At 35.2% G+C, this 15,095-nt stretch overlaps 1 protein-coding gene across 4 annotated transcripts in view; it reads left to right on the forward strand.

Moving 5' to 3' along the window:
* Positions 1-15,095, forward strand: part of TOR1AIP1 (torsin 1A interacting protein 1) — a 45,724-nt gene that overhangs the window by 23,448 nt on the left and 7,181 nt on the right. For all 4 annotated transcript variants that reach the window (XM_061383361.1, XM_061383360.1, XM_061383359.1 and 1 more), the window contains 5 exons: positions 2,841-2,882; positions 3,809-3,892; positions 5,860-5,916; positions 8,396-8,437; positions 8,973-9,041. In XM_061383361.1, coding sequence (XP_061239345.1) covers positions 2,841-2,882; positions 3,809-3,892; positions 5,860-5,916; positions 8,396-8,437; positions 8,973-9,041 — 294 coding nt within the window. The remainder of the gene's footprint in view (positions 1-2,840; positions 2,883-3,808; positions 3,893-5,859; positions 5,917-8,395; positions 8,438-8,972; positions 9,042-15,095) is intronic.

Genomic DNA, 15,095 nt, shown 5'->3' on the forward strand with positions numbered 1-15,095 from the left:
GATTGCAGCCTACCAGGCTCCTCCGTCCATGGGATTTTCCAGGCAAGAGTACTGGAGTGGGGTGCCATATACACTTAATACCAAATGCTGGTATGAATATGTAGCAACAGAAAGTCCTGTTTGTTGCTGGTGGGAATGCAGGGTGGTCCCCTTTGAGGTTACTTTTATAGTTTCTTAAAAAACTAAACATACTCTTAGTATGCAACCCAGCAATCACACTCCTGGATATATACCCAAAGGAGTTGAAAACTTAGGTCCACACACAAACCTGTACACGTGTGTGGCACCTTTTTATTCATAATTGCCAAACCTTAAAAGCAACCAAGGTATCTTTCCATAGGTGAATGGCTAAATAAACATCCAGACAATGGGATAATATTGTGTTAAGAACTATCAAGTCATGAAGAGACATGGAAGAACCTTAAATGTATCTTACTGAGTGAAAGAAACTAATCTGAAAAGGCTGCATACTGTATGATTCTCACTATATGGCATCCTGGAAAACGCAAAACTCTTGAGACAGTAAAAAGATCAGTGATTGCCAAGGATTGGGGGTAGGAGATGGGGGAGCAACGAATAAGTCTGGCACAGAAGATTTCTAGGACAGTGAGAATATTCTGTATAATACCATAATGGTATTATACATGTCATTGTACATTTGTCTAAACCCATAGAAGGTGCAGCATCAAGATAGAACTGAAAAAAGAAAGAAAAGAGCTGTAATGTAAATTACGGTCTTTGGGTGGTTATGATGTATCTGTGTAGGTTTATCAGGTGTAATAAATGTGCCACTGTGATAGGAATGTTGGTAATGGGGAAGACGATGCATGTGTAGAGGCCTGGAGCATATGGGCAATCTCTCTCCCTCCCCCAGTTTCATGAATCTTCAACTGCTATAAAAAAATTAATTTAAAAATAAAATTTTTTAAATTACTGAGTGCTTACTATGTGCTATTATTATGAACAAAGCTGATGTAGTGATAGAATAGTAGACTCGAAATCAGAAGAGTCTATTCCAGTCCTTTTTTTCACTTGTTGGTCTTGACACCCTTAGACAGGGCACTTGATATCTTTGAGCCTTACCTATGATAGTATCTCTTAAGATGTTGTGGGAATCAGATTAACACATGAGGTTTTTTGAAAACTAGCAACATGAAGATATTAAGGATTACTATTATTAAAATAACTAAGACGTGACCATTGGCTTTTAAAATATTTTTTGTATGCTTTGTAAATAGTTGCATAAATGAATAAAGCAAAACTGCTGTATAAAAAAGAAGTACTGTTAATGGTTATGAATTTAGAAAATAAAATGTCAAAGAGGGCAATACCTTTTAATGTGAATGGAAATATTAACATTTTAATAGAATAACGATAAAACAAGTTTGACTTTCCAGTTTTCTGCTTGGGAAAAAGAAGATAAAATGAAAAGACAGTCTTTCTAAAGAAAGAATCCTGTGCTGTGCTGTGCTTAGTCGTGTCCGACTCTTTGCAACCCCATGGACAATAGCCCACCAGGCTCCTCTGTCCATGATTCTCAGGCAAGAATACTGGAATGGGTTGCCATGCCCTCCTTCAGGGGATCTTCCTGACCCAGGGATTGAACCCAAGTCTCCCACACTGCAGGTGGATTCTTTACCTCTGAGTCACCGGGAAAGCCCAAGAATACTGGGGGTGGATAGCCTAACACTTCTCCAGGAGACCTTGACCCAGGAGTCGAATCTGAGTCTCCTGCATTGCAGGCAGATTCTTTACCAGCTGAGCAACTAGGGAAACCCAAAGAAAGAATTGCATAGTATTATTAGCAGTTTTCTCAGAGTTAATTTTTTTTATAGCAAAAATGTTGTCAAATGCCGATTTGCACTTGGCACTATCAAGTAAAAGTAGCTTGGCTAGTATTGATGTTACACCAGTCTAATTAAACTGATTTTTAAAAAGTATTTCCACATTCATAGTACGATGGGTTGTTGGTAGTTGCCTTCTACAATACAATCCTTTTTTCTTTTGAAAAGCAAATAGGAGTTACAGTCAACAGAGGAAGATCTGAAAGGAAACAAATTTTCATTCTGGTTCATTCTATTCTCATATGATCATTCAGCAGTATTTTAGCCCAATTGTGCAATGCTTAACATTTGGGTATATGTTCCTTTATTTCAAAAAAATCAGGAAATTCCCTGTGGTTGGGACTCTGCTCTTCCACTGCCAAGGCCTCAGCTTCAATCCCTGATTGGGGAACTAAGATACCACAAGCCAAGCTACACGGCCAAAAAAACCCCCAAAAATCAGAATAACCCATGTGAAAATACTGCATTTCTTTGACACATTGTACTCATTTATCTTTGTTCAAATTCTCTGACTTGAGAATAGTGGTGTATATGGACCTGCTGGAACTAGGAGCGTTTCTTTACCTTTCTTACAATCTCTGTAGACACACCTATGCATTAAAAGACTGGTTTTTCAGCTCCGCTTTTGTGGTTGGCTTTTTCAAAGGAGTATGGGAAATCTAGCAGATATGAGAAAGAGAATACAGTAAACCTATTTACCAACCTAGGGGACTCTATTTATCAACATAGAGCTTCACATTTTCTACAAACACAGGTTACATTTTATAATACAAATAGACCTCTCTGAAGAAACAAAGTTTCTGATTCTAGTTTGTAGCACACTTATTTCTGAAATACAGTGTAAAGGGAAATAATCCTTTCTTTTTTATGATTTAACGGGGAAAAAAAGTTTAATTGGTGTGATGTAATATTCACTTTCCTAAATTAAATGTTCTTATTTATTCCTGAATTTTGGCTTATAATGTTATATACAACATGTATGCTTCTCTTTTCTAGAAGCTGCCAGTGTCCAACAGAAGGTCAATTTCTTGGAAGAAGGTATTTTCGCCTAAAATACCATGCAGTATTTTCTAAATCTTTTTGTTGTTGTTAAGATTAGAAGCAATTGTGGTAGGTATTTAAGAGAGTGGACAGTAAAGAAGGCCTTTTTCTTCAAGAAAAAAATATTCATGCTTAAAATCTGAACTGTTAAATGAACAGGTAAAATAGGATAGAATGCGTGATGATGGCTCTTATGTATATTTTAAGCATCTTTTGTATGTTGAAATTAATTTAAGCAAAGCTAATATGTTCCATTTCTGTCATGTTCTAGCCTTTGATTATGGTATTAAAATAACCAGTTTTCCAAATCTTATATTTGAATAGTACCATAAAATTTAGTGTGTTTTTTTAAATTTATTTATTTTTTAATTGAAATATAATTGCTTTACAGAATTTTGTTGTTTTCTGTCAAACCTCAACATGAATCAGCCATCGGTTAGTCTGCTTTTAGGTTCACCGTAATCTGAGATTAGTCCCCTGCATACTGAAATGTTTGTGTATGGGTGTATGTATATACACACCCTTTTTGCAAACATACACACATATATGTAAACACATTAGTGCATATGCTAATCTTGTATGAATTTGTACACTAATTGTATGTACTTTTCCTCACCATAAGGTAAAACTTTCCTTCTGTTTAATGTTCGTTTGTTTACTTTTTTACTCTAAAGCCTTAGAATACAATCTTACTGAATATTCATTTGGGATATAATTATGTACTTCAGAGAACATGAAATAAATGAGCTCAATTTTAGCTTATTTAGAACTTTGTGACTCAGGATAGTAAGTATAATAGCAGTTCTATATCTGATTATTTAAAAGGCTTCATTTTAATGTCAGATTGTTTTTATTTTTTTTTAATCCAGATTTTTAAAGACATAGAATAAAGACTATAATAGTGTGTTTTTATTTTGTTTTAGGGGAAACTGAGGAAAATGATCAAGACCGCTCTGACAGTGATGTTACTGTTAAGGTCAGATCCGGGGATTCTGTTGAGTCTGGAGGTAACATTGCTTTATGCTTTATGACTCTTATCTTAGGAGCTGTAGTTCTAGGTAGAGTATAAAGTATTCTCTGAATTTGCTTTTTTAAAAAATATTTTAAAGTATTAAAACTACTTTTTAAAAAGTGTACTTTTAAACATTTATTAAAATTACTGATTCCACATATGTATCTGGATTAGTAATATATATCTAAACAAACATATCACTTCTACCTTGCCTTGTTATTTGTGGAACATATTTTTTTGCACCAAAAAAAAGTTATTTGTGGTTTTTAAAAAACTTTGATAGAGAAACTGATTACACTGGCATAGACTCACTATACTGTCAGGAGTGTTAGCTAGGTTTTAGGAAGTTTTGGTAAACTTAGATTACTACTTTTATCTGAATTGTTCAAATTCACACCAAGTTAGCAGTAACAGTTTCTGATTGTTCATGAAAATTGATGTTTAAGTTTATTCAAGGAAAAAATCAACTGAGGAAAAAGAAGTACCAGCTTGAGGCTTAATGAGAGTGCCGATCAAATTTGTAAACAGTGTAACTTATGAGTAGTTTTATTTATATGTTAGTCCCATTAACAATTAAATCTCTATTTACTCTTCCCCACCTTTCGAGAATTTCTATAATTTGTTTATGTTTTACTTAATCATTCTACTTTCAAAATGAGCTCAGAAGCCAGTTTATGGACATTTGATATTCTTTATATTTCCCATCCTTTGTCATTTTTCCCCATCCTTTCTTGACACATAAATCCCAAGGGAGATATGCAAGACTCTAATATAGTGGTTAAGATCGTGGCTCTTGAGTTTCACTGGGTTTCAGTCTTCCAGTACTATTGATAGGTTTTGTGCCCTCAGGCAATTGCTTAACTTTTCTGTTCCTCAGTTTCCTCACTGGTTTGTTGTGAGGTTAAATTACTCAGAGTGCCTGGCAAATAGTAAACACTCAAATTACGTGCTGCTGTTAGTTGTTGTTAGTTTTCCTATATGCATACACCTATGCTCTAAAACTGAGAGACTGAGTAAGCCATTCGTATAGCCGCTAGCTCGATACCATTGCCACCAGGGCTACTCTTTGGAACCACATAAACCACAGGCTCTGTAATCGCTTTTGAATTCTAATAAATTCTTATTGAACCACATATACCCCATGCAGAAGAAAACTCGAGCTAAAGAACAAAGAAGTGAAGCATATTAGGAAGAATACTGATGTTTCTAGATTCTCTTCTGGGCCTGTTGTCACCACAGAGGTGGGAGAAAATCCACTGGAGTGCAGAAGGGAAATATTAGATTTTAGTGTGTTACAGCTTTTATTTCATCCATTTAAAATGTCTATTTTAGTTTGTTTTATAGTATGTACATTAGTTAATATTATTTTAGTAATGCTTATATATAAATTTAAAATATATTTTGGAGATTGATGCTCAAAAGTTTTTTAGTTCATAGGAGTACACTAGCAAAACTACTTAGCCACTGCCTGGATGTCAAGTACTTTTGCTCCCAAGATAGCAATCTGATTGCTTTTAAACATAATTTGTTATAAATGCTACTTGTAAATGAAAAAAAAATGAAGATTTTTAAGAAGGGAAGACTAAAATATATAACATCTTGATCATTTACAAGAAAAATTTAAAGCAAAATGGATGGTAATGATTCCAGGAAGATCCATTATTGTAAACTTTTAAGATTTTCCCCCACTCACAGGTGTCATTATTTCTTTTATCTCCTGCCATGTTCTGTATCTTACTTTTATCTTTAAAAAGAAAAGACAGATAATTAATTTTTCAGATATAACATGACCCTTTAGAAACTATTTTTTTAAATAAATTATACATTCACATTCAAGTGTTGAATTCCCTGAGGTTTATCTGAATATTTTTGCTCTTTTGATTATTCATTATTTTCTGGTAAATGTGCACTTAGAAAGTTAAATGTGCTTTATAGTATACTATATTTCTTTTTTGTTTTTAGACCAAACCACCAGATCGTCAAGTCAATATAAAGAATCATTTTGGCAGTCATCACAAAGTAGGTAAAACCATAATTTACACTTTTAAAAGTCTAGATGTGATTGTGGTCAAATGCTATTCTTATTTTTGAAGATTGTCTTTTGCAGTTTAGTGTAAAATGTTGAAAGAGGGTATAGTGAATGTTAAAAAACAAAACAAAACTCATCTTGTATCTTGAATTTGCTTCTTGAGTTAATCACCTCTGTACTCAACTTTGGTTTTTGAATGAAAGAAAAACAAAAAACTACTGCTTTCTGCGGCTTGTTGAATGTCCTTGTTTGCAGTACACATTTGTTGATAAATCAGGTATAGTAAAGTTCATGGTACATTAGTTTGTGTGTATAACAGTCTTACAGCCTTGCTTCCAACTTTGAAATTTTTCATAATAAAATGTTGAGAAAATGTAACACAGATTGGGAGGTAATATAAAGATGCTAACAATGATGTGTTCAGGACAGTAAAACCGTTGTTGATGTTTTTCATTTTCTTTTATCTATATTTTGTAGATTATCTATAATGAGTATGTATTTCTTAGATTAAGCAGAAATTACACTGTTTTTTTCTTTTCCATTTTTAAGTAAAATCCCAAAATTCAAATGAATAATCAATCAAAAATATCCTGGAATGTAAAATCTTCAAGGACTTCGTTTTCCTCCCACATGGCCATTTTAAAAATGAGACTTTTTATATTTTTAAAGAAACATGTTTTTTAATATATGTCATTTTATTTATTTATTTATGGCTGTGCTGAGTCTTCATTGCTGCACTGACTTTTCTCTGGTTGCAGAGAGCAGGGGCTACTCTCCAGTTGCGGTGGCAGGCTTCTCACTGCAGTGACTTCTCTTGTTGTGAAGCCTGGGCTCTAGGGTACGTGGGCTTCAGTAGTTGCCACTGCTGGGCTCTAGAGCACGGGCTTAATAGTTGTGACACATGGGCTTAGTTGCTCCATGGAATGTGGAGTCTTCTTGGATCAGGGATTGAACACATATCTCCTGCCTTAACAGGCAAATTCTTTACCACTGAGCCACCAGTGAAGCCACGAGACTGGCCATGAGACTATTTTTATAAAGAAAGGCTTTGGAAATCTGTTTTATAATCAATATGTTCATAGAATTCCACTTTATATATGTGTGTGTGTGTGTGTGTGTATATATATATGTAAGTATACATATATATGTGTGTGTGTGCATACATATATACATACACAAACCTACTAAACCTATATACATACATATATATGTGTGTGTGTGTATATATATATACTATAAATGTATTAGTTTTTAGTAGGTTCTAAGTTTGGAATTTAAAGCAGCTGAAACAAAAATCAATCTTTTATGGAAAATTACTCTGAATCATCTTATATATTTGCCCTTTGTTATTCTAAATCTTTACTCTTTGGAAGCTCTGAAATGTGTCTCCCTATATTAATTATGCTGTACTTATGGTATACTTTACAGTTATGGAAAATGAGTTAGGTGATCAGTATATATTTCATTGAATGTAAAATGCCATTGCTTTTACATGTCACTGAGAAAGAAAACCATCTAGTTAAACTGTGTCATACCATTGATTGTAAGTTACAGCCCTAATGCAAAGGTGTTTTTTTAAAAATTACTTCATAGAATCAATGAAAGACAATACAAAAAAGCATGTGTCTACTTTTTTGGAGTTCTTTGTTAGTATAGACTGAAAACAAATCTGGAATATACGTCTGTCTGTGTTATTCATCATAGTTTCCCTACAGTGTTTTGCACATAGTAGACACATAGTAGATGTTAATGAATTTTTAGGTTATGCATTTCTAGAATGGTGTGTTTGTATTACAGCCAGCATATATATTACATTTATAGTCAGGAAAAAAAATTACGTTGAACATAAATTTATATTGATGCTTGTATCAGTAGGTAGAAGTAACTTGTTTCTTCAGGGCAGATTTGGAAATCTACCACATTATAATTGTAATATCATTTTCTAATTATCCCCTTGCATCATTTTATAGGTGTCCTTAAATAGCATCCCAAAACATGAAGTAGCGTCTTGCACTACTTTGCTTATACGGTGTTCACAAATCTGCTTGTGTGGTATATACTGTCGTATATGAACTGCTGGGTTTATATCTCAGTCCTACTACCTTTACATATTTAATTTTGGGGAAATTTTCAGTTTCCTTATTTGTGAAATAGGAACAATAGTATCTACCACATAAAGTGTGAGAATTAATAAAATTATACTTAGTACTGGTTAAGCAGTCAGTACATTTAGCCGTTATTTTGATGGTGTTCCTCTTAAAGCTAGCTTCTTATTATCCAACTCCTGAACATTTTGAAGTTTAGGAAAGGAAAACACAGGTTGTATATGTTTGGGACTGATGACAGAAAGGTTTGATTTTTTTGTTTGGTTTTGGTGTCAGTAGTAAACAAGCAACATGTCTATGCATCCAGCCATCTTCATTTTTTCCCCCAAGGTTTCTATGACCTTATCTCTGGCTTCTGTTTCAGGTGGAGACTTCACAGCTTTTGATGAGCAACCATTGAAGCTAAGTAAGTGGTTGGTTGTCTCTTCTTTATCAGTTAACCAAGTCTAACCCAGTCTTATTCTGCCAACAAAACTCTGAATAGGATTGACAGTCATTTTACCCCTTTGCCTTTTAACCCACTACAGCTTGGTGCTGTATGTAATACTGGTGCTCTGATGTGGAAATGTGCTCAGGACTACTTTACCAAACATAATTTATTTTCAAAAGTAAAGGTTAACCTTTCTCTTCTTAATTAACACCAAAGTGTTAGTTAATGAAGTTCAAGTATTGACAATCCCAGTCTCATAGACCATAGCAAAGGACTTGTACATAGTTTTGTCTGTTAGGAGATTATGTGTTTATTTGTTGCCTTTTTTGTTGTGGGAAGTAGTTCATCCTCACGGATGTGATCTTTTGACATTATTGTTAACTTCTGAACCTATTGCTTTTGTTTTTTCCCTCCTTAACTTTGTTTTACCTTTCTGATAAATGTACCTTATAACACTTAGATATAGTATACATTTTCAAAGTATGTGCAGTGATATCTTGATATGTTGCAGGCTCAGGATATCAGAAAACTCCTCAGGAATGGGCTGAAAAAACCGTAAGAATAAGGACTAGGATGCTAAGTAAGTTGATAAATCTGTACCTGTTACTGAAGTATTTTTAAATCTGTTATTGAAGTAATTTTATTTGCTGTTTTCTTGATTATTTAACAGATAAAGCTGTTTAATTCTTCAGATAAGCATTTGAGTTGTTTGCGATCTCATTAATAAAGGACTTTTATTATGATTGCTAGTGTAGTTATTTTTATGTTTGGACTGGTAAAAAATGTAGATAGTAGTGTGAGAAAACCAGTGGATGATACGTCTGTACTTGACAAGTTGTCAGTTCTATCCAGCAGTTGTACAATCTGCACATGAAAATGAAATTCTGATCTTTTGACAATACCAGTTTTTTTTTTTATATTTAACAATTGTTTGTGTGAAAGTCACTCGGTAGTGTCTGACTCTTTGCGACCCTATGGACTCTACAGTCCGTGGAATTCTCCAGGCCAGAATACTGAAGTGGGTAGCTGTTCTCTTCCGGTTGGGATCTTCCCAACCCAGAGATCGAATCCAGGTCTCCAGCATTGTAGGTGGATTCTTTACCAGCTGAGCCACCAGGGAAGGTAAACAGTTGTTTACCATTATGTAAATAAACACTTAGACCAGCTTTGCATGCCCATTATTTTTCAGTTATAAATGCTGAAATCCTCAAATTGTATTTTCAGTTATAAATGCTGAAATCCTCAAATTGTATTTTCATGTTTAGGTTTAAGATAGAGTAGATGTCATAGAGTTTAAGAAATATTTATTTAAGAAATAAATAGGTGCTGTAAAACTTTGAATTCATTGTCTATCGTAACACCTATAGCAATGTATCCACATTAAACTTTGTATTAAAAAAAATCCATGCCATGCCTTAAACTAAATTGATAACTCCTATGTAGTATATTCTCTTTGCATTTCTGCTTTGTCTTAAGTTTGTACATTTGCTATCGCGTAAACAGTTATATGCTGATTGATAGCCATCCACCTTATATATAGGACTTCCAGAATTAAATAGAAATTATGTAGCAGAAGTTTGTACATCAAGGTGCAGATAACAACATTTTTTAGATTTTTGACTGCACAAGGACTTTAAGATAAGAACAATAAACAGGAAGAATTTTCAAAGTAGAAGACTGCAGTGGTTTCTAGACAGCCTTATAAATTTCTCTTCAACCTAAGATCATTTGAAAAAACTTTTCCTTAGGTTTCCGAGTTTCAATCTCATTGTCTTAACTCTGAATTTCTGCTTCTTTGAGGAAAAAAATACTCATTTTTAGATTTATGTAAACTTGGATTTCAGATTGTTATTATTCCTTGTTAGTCCTGGCTTCTTGGGTAGACAGGTCCCAGTTCAGGTTTCTGCATGTATCCAAACCTTTTGGGAAAGATAGAGCCACTGTCTTTACTTTTGGTGTTTCCCAGGTGATAAAATAGTGAGAGTAAGGAAAACTGTCCATGGAAAGTCAGGCCTCCAAGTCTGTGCTTCCTCAGTATACATGTTTTGGAACCTGCCTCTGAAAGTAGTATAGAGAAAAGAGGAGAGCTTGGAATTAGAGCTACTGGGTTGTGGTCCCAGATCTTCTATTTACTAATTGAGTGATCTCGGTAAAGTCACTTAACTGTTGTCAACTTCAATTTTCTTAACTTAAAAGTTGGGACGGTAGTACCTGTAACTGGGTTATTCTAATGAGCTCGATATGTGAACACATTTTTTAAGTCTCAGTGTATTAGTTACTCAGTCATGTCCAACTCTTTTTGACCCCATGGACTTTATAGCCTGCCAGGTACCTCTGTCCATGGGATTTTCCAGGTAAGAATACTGGAGTGGGTTGCTATCCCCTTCTCCAAGGGATCCTCCCAACCCAGGTTTCCTGCATTGTAGGTGGATTCTTTGACCATTTGGGCCACTAGGGAAGCTCAGGTCTCAATGTATCACATGAAAAGTGAAAGTCACTCTGTCTGACTCTCTGTAACCCTGTGAACTATATAGTCCATGGAATTCTCCAGGCCAGAATACTGGAGTGGGTAGGCTTTCAGATTTTCCCAACCCAGGGATCCAACCCAGGTCTCCCGAATTGCAGGCAGATTGTTTACCAGCTGAGCCACAAGGGAAGCCCCATGTATCACATAATTAATACTTATTTATTATTAACTATATACGTGTAATAATCAGTAGTAATACCTATGAAATATTCATGCCCTCTGTTTTTGACGTTATAGAATGATTGATTGTTACCTACTCTTCATACTAAAAAAAACTCTGAGCTTTATCTTTTTAAAAAGAGCTTTTTTAAAGGAATTTTTATTACTGTCTCTAAACATATTTTTAATAAGAAAGATAGAGTTTACCTTTTAGACAGTGTGCTGCCTCAACAGTATGTGCCCTGCTAAGTTTGTGTTCTTTGAATTCTACAAATAAATATTTCATATAGTGTATAGTAGCTGTTAATAGTAAATTTTCATACAGTATGTAGTAGCTATTCCATAATCTTTAAAATCATCATAGAAGGGCATGTAAAAACATTGTTATGTGTTGTCACGTTGGATCTTTGCAACCATGGATTCAAGATAAACATCTTGATGGATTTCCTTCCTTTTAAGAATATTTTATTGAAGTGTAGTTGATTTACAACATCGTGTTAATTTCTGCTGTGTAGCACAGCGATCCAGTTTTATATATATATGTATATTCTTTATCATATGCTTTTCCACTATGGTTTATCACAGGATATTAAATTAACTTCCCTGTGCTACACACAGGGACCTTGTTTTTCCAGCCTATACATAATAGTTTGCATCTGCTAATCCCAGACCCCAATCCACTCCTCCTCACCCTCACCCTCTTGGCAGGTCAGCCTGTTCTCTATGTCTATCTATGTCTATGAGTCTGTTTCTGTTTTGTAGATATGTTCATTTTGTCTTGTATTTTAGATTCCACATATATAATATCATATGGTATTTGTCTTTCTCTGACTTACTTAGTTTGATAGTCTCTGGGTCCATCCAATGCAAATGGCATTATTTAATTCTCTTTTATGGCTAATATTCCATTATGTATGTATGTATATATATATATATATGCCACATCTTTATCAATTCATCTGTAACTGACATACATTTTATGTATAAAATTTATGTATTTAATGTATACAACTTGATGAGTTTGAACATAAGTATACATCTGTGAAACCATCACCATAATCTATACCATAACATATATATCACCTCCAAAAGTTTTTTCCCACCCTCTTTACTTATTGTTATGTGTGTGAGATAAGAACACTTAACATAAGATCTACCCCTCTTAGCAAGTTTTTAATATATAGGACAATAAATACAGGTACTCCACAGTAGATGTCTAGGATTTATTCATCTTATTTAACTGAAACTGTGTACTCTTTGACTAGTATCTTCTGATATCCCCCTGTCCCAGGCCCTGAAAACTACGTGCTTCTATGAATTTGACTATTTTAGATTCCTCACATAAATGACATCATGAAGTATTTGCACATCTGTATCTGACTTATTTCTTTTCCATGGGGATGGTCTTGATCCCTGTCTCCTGTGCAATGTCACAAACCTCCGTCCATAGTTCATTAGGCACTCTGTCTATCAGATCTAGTCCCTTAAATCTATTTCTCACTTCCACTGTAAAATCATAAGGAATTTGCTTTAGGTCATACCTGAACGGTCTAGTGGTTTTCCCTACTTTCTTCAATTTAAGTCTGAATTTGGCAACAAGGAGTTCATGATCTGAGCCACAGTCAGCTCCCGGTCTTGTTTTTGCTGACTGTATAGAGCTTCTCCATCTTTGGCTGCAAAGTGTATAATCAGTCTGATTTCAGTGCTGACCATCTGGTGATGTCCATGTGTAGCATCTTCTCTTGTGTTGAAGAGGGTGTTTGCTATGACCAGTGCATTTTCTTGGCAAAACTCTATTAGCCTTTGTCCTGCTTCATTCTGTACTCCAAGGCCAAATTTGCCTGTTACCCCAGGTGTTTCTTGACTTCCTACTTTTGCATTCTAGTCCCCTATAATGAAAAGGACATCTTTTTTGGGTGTTAGTTCTAAAAGGTCTTGGAGATCTTCATAGAACTGTTCAGCTTCTTCAGCGTTACTGGTTGGGGCATAGACTTGGATTACTGTGATATTGAATGGTTTGCTTTGGAAACGAACAGAGATCATTCTGTTGTTTTTGAGATTGCATCCAAGCACTGCATTTCGGACTCTTGTGTTGACCATAATGGCTACTCCATTTCTTCTAAGGGATTCCTGCCCACAGTAGTAGATACAATGGTCATCTGAGTTAAATTCCCATTCCGGTCCATTTTAGTTGGCTGATTTCTAGAGTGTCGACATTCACTCTTGCCATCTCCTGTTTGACTACTTCCAGTTTGCCTTGATTCATGGACCTAACATTCCCGGTTCCTATGCAATATTGCTCTTTACCGCATCGGACCTGATAGATAGAAGGTCACATCCACAACTAGGTATTGTTTTTGCTTTGGCTCCATTCCTTCATTCTTTCTGGAGTTATTTCTCCACTGATCTCCAGTAGCATACTGGGCACCTACTGACCTGGGGAGTTCCTCTTTCAGTATCCTATCATTTTGCCTTTTCATACTGGCTATGGTCATGTATGGATGTGAAAGTTAGATTGTGAAGAAAGCTGAACGCCAAAGAATTGATGCTTTTGAACTGTGGTGTTGGAGAAGACTCTTGAGAGACCCTTGGACTGCAAGGAGATCCAACCAGTCCATTCTAAGGGAGATCAGTCCTGGGTGTTCTTTGGAAGGACTGATGCTAAAGCTGAAACTCCAGTACTTTGGCCACCTCATGCGAAGAGTTGACTCATTGGAAAAGACTCTGATACTGGGAGGGATTGGGGGCAGGAGGAGAAGGGGATGACAGAGGATGAGATGGTTGGATGGCATCACTGAATCAATGGACATGAGTTTGGGTGAACTCAGGGAATTGGTGATGGACAGGGAGGCATGGTGTGCTGTGATTCATGGGGTTGCAAAGAGTTGGACACGACTGAGCGACTGAACTGAACTGAACTGATCTGACTTATTTCGTTGGGATAATGCTTTCCATGTTGTCAAAAGTGGCAAATTTCCCTTCTTTTTAAAAGATGAATAATAATTCCATTTTGTGTGTGTATCACATTTTATCCATTAATTTGTCAATGGACATTTAGTTTGCATACATGTTTTGGCTATTGTGAATATTACTGCAGTTAACATGAGTGTGCATATATCTCTCCCAAGATCCTAATTTCAATTCTTTTGGATATATATCCAAAAGTTGGATTGCCAGATCATATGGTTGTCCATTTTTATCGTTTGAGGAACCTCCATAATTCTTTTCCTAGAGATTGTACCAGTTTATATTCCCACCAACAGTGTACAGGGATTCTGTTTTCTCCACATGTTCTCCACATACCTTGCACTTTTGTTTTTTTGATAATAGCTACACAATACATTTGATAATGTGAGGTGATGTTGTGATTTTGATCACGTAAGGCATTGTGCTTTTTTAAGTTCGATGTCATCCCATGGTCTAATTTTACTTTTGTTGTCTGTGCTTTTGGTGTCATAACCAAGAAATCATTGCCAATGCCAACTTCAAGAGGGTTTTGCCCCATATTTCTTCTCGGAGTTGTATTATTTCAGTTCTTAGTTTAAGTCTTTAGTCTGTTTTGAGTTGATTTTGGGGGGTGGTATATGATATGGATCCAATATCATTCTTTTATATGTGGATATCCAATTTCCCCAGCACCATTTCTTGATGAGACTGTCTTTTCTTCATTGCTTATTCTTGACACCCTTATTGAGGATCAGTTGACCACATCTTAGGTTTATTTCTGACTCTATTCTCTTCCATTGGTCTATTATGTCTTTTTTTATGGCAGTACCATAGTGTTGTGATTACTCTAGCTTTGTGATACATTTTGAAATCAGGAAGTGTGGTGCCTCCAGTTTTGTTCTTATTCAAAGCTGTTTTGGTTATTTGGGATCTTCTGTGGTTCCATATGAATTTTAGGATTGTTTTCCTTTTCTATAAAAAAGAAATGCCATTGGAATTTTT

This window comes from Bos javanicus, chromosome 16 (assembly GCF_032452875.1).
Source record: "Bos javanicus breed banteng chromosome 16, ARS-OSU_banteng_1.0, whole genome shotgun sequence".
In the NCBI taxonomy this organism is placed as follows: Eukaryota; Metazoa; Chordata; class Mammalia; order Artiodactyla; family Bovidae; genus Bos; species Bos javanicus.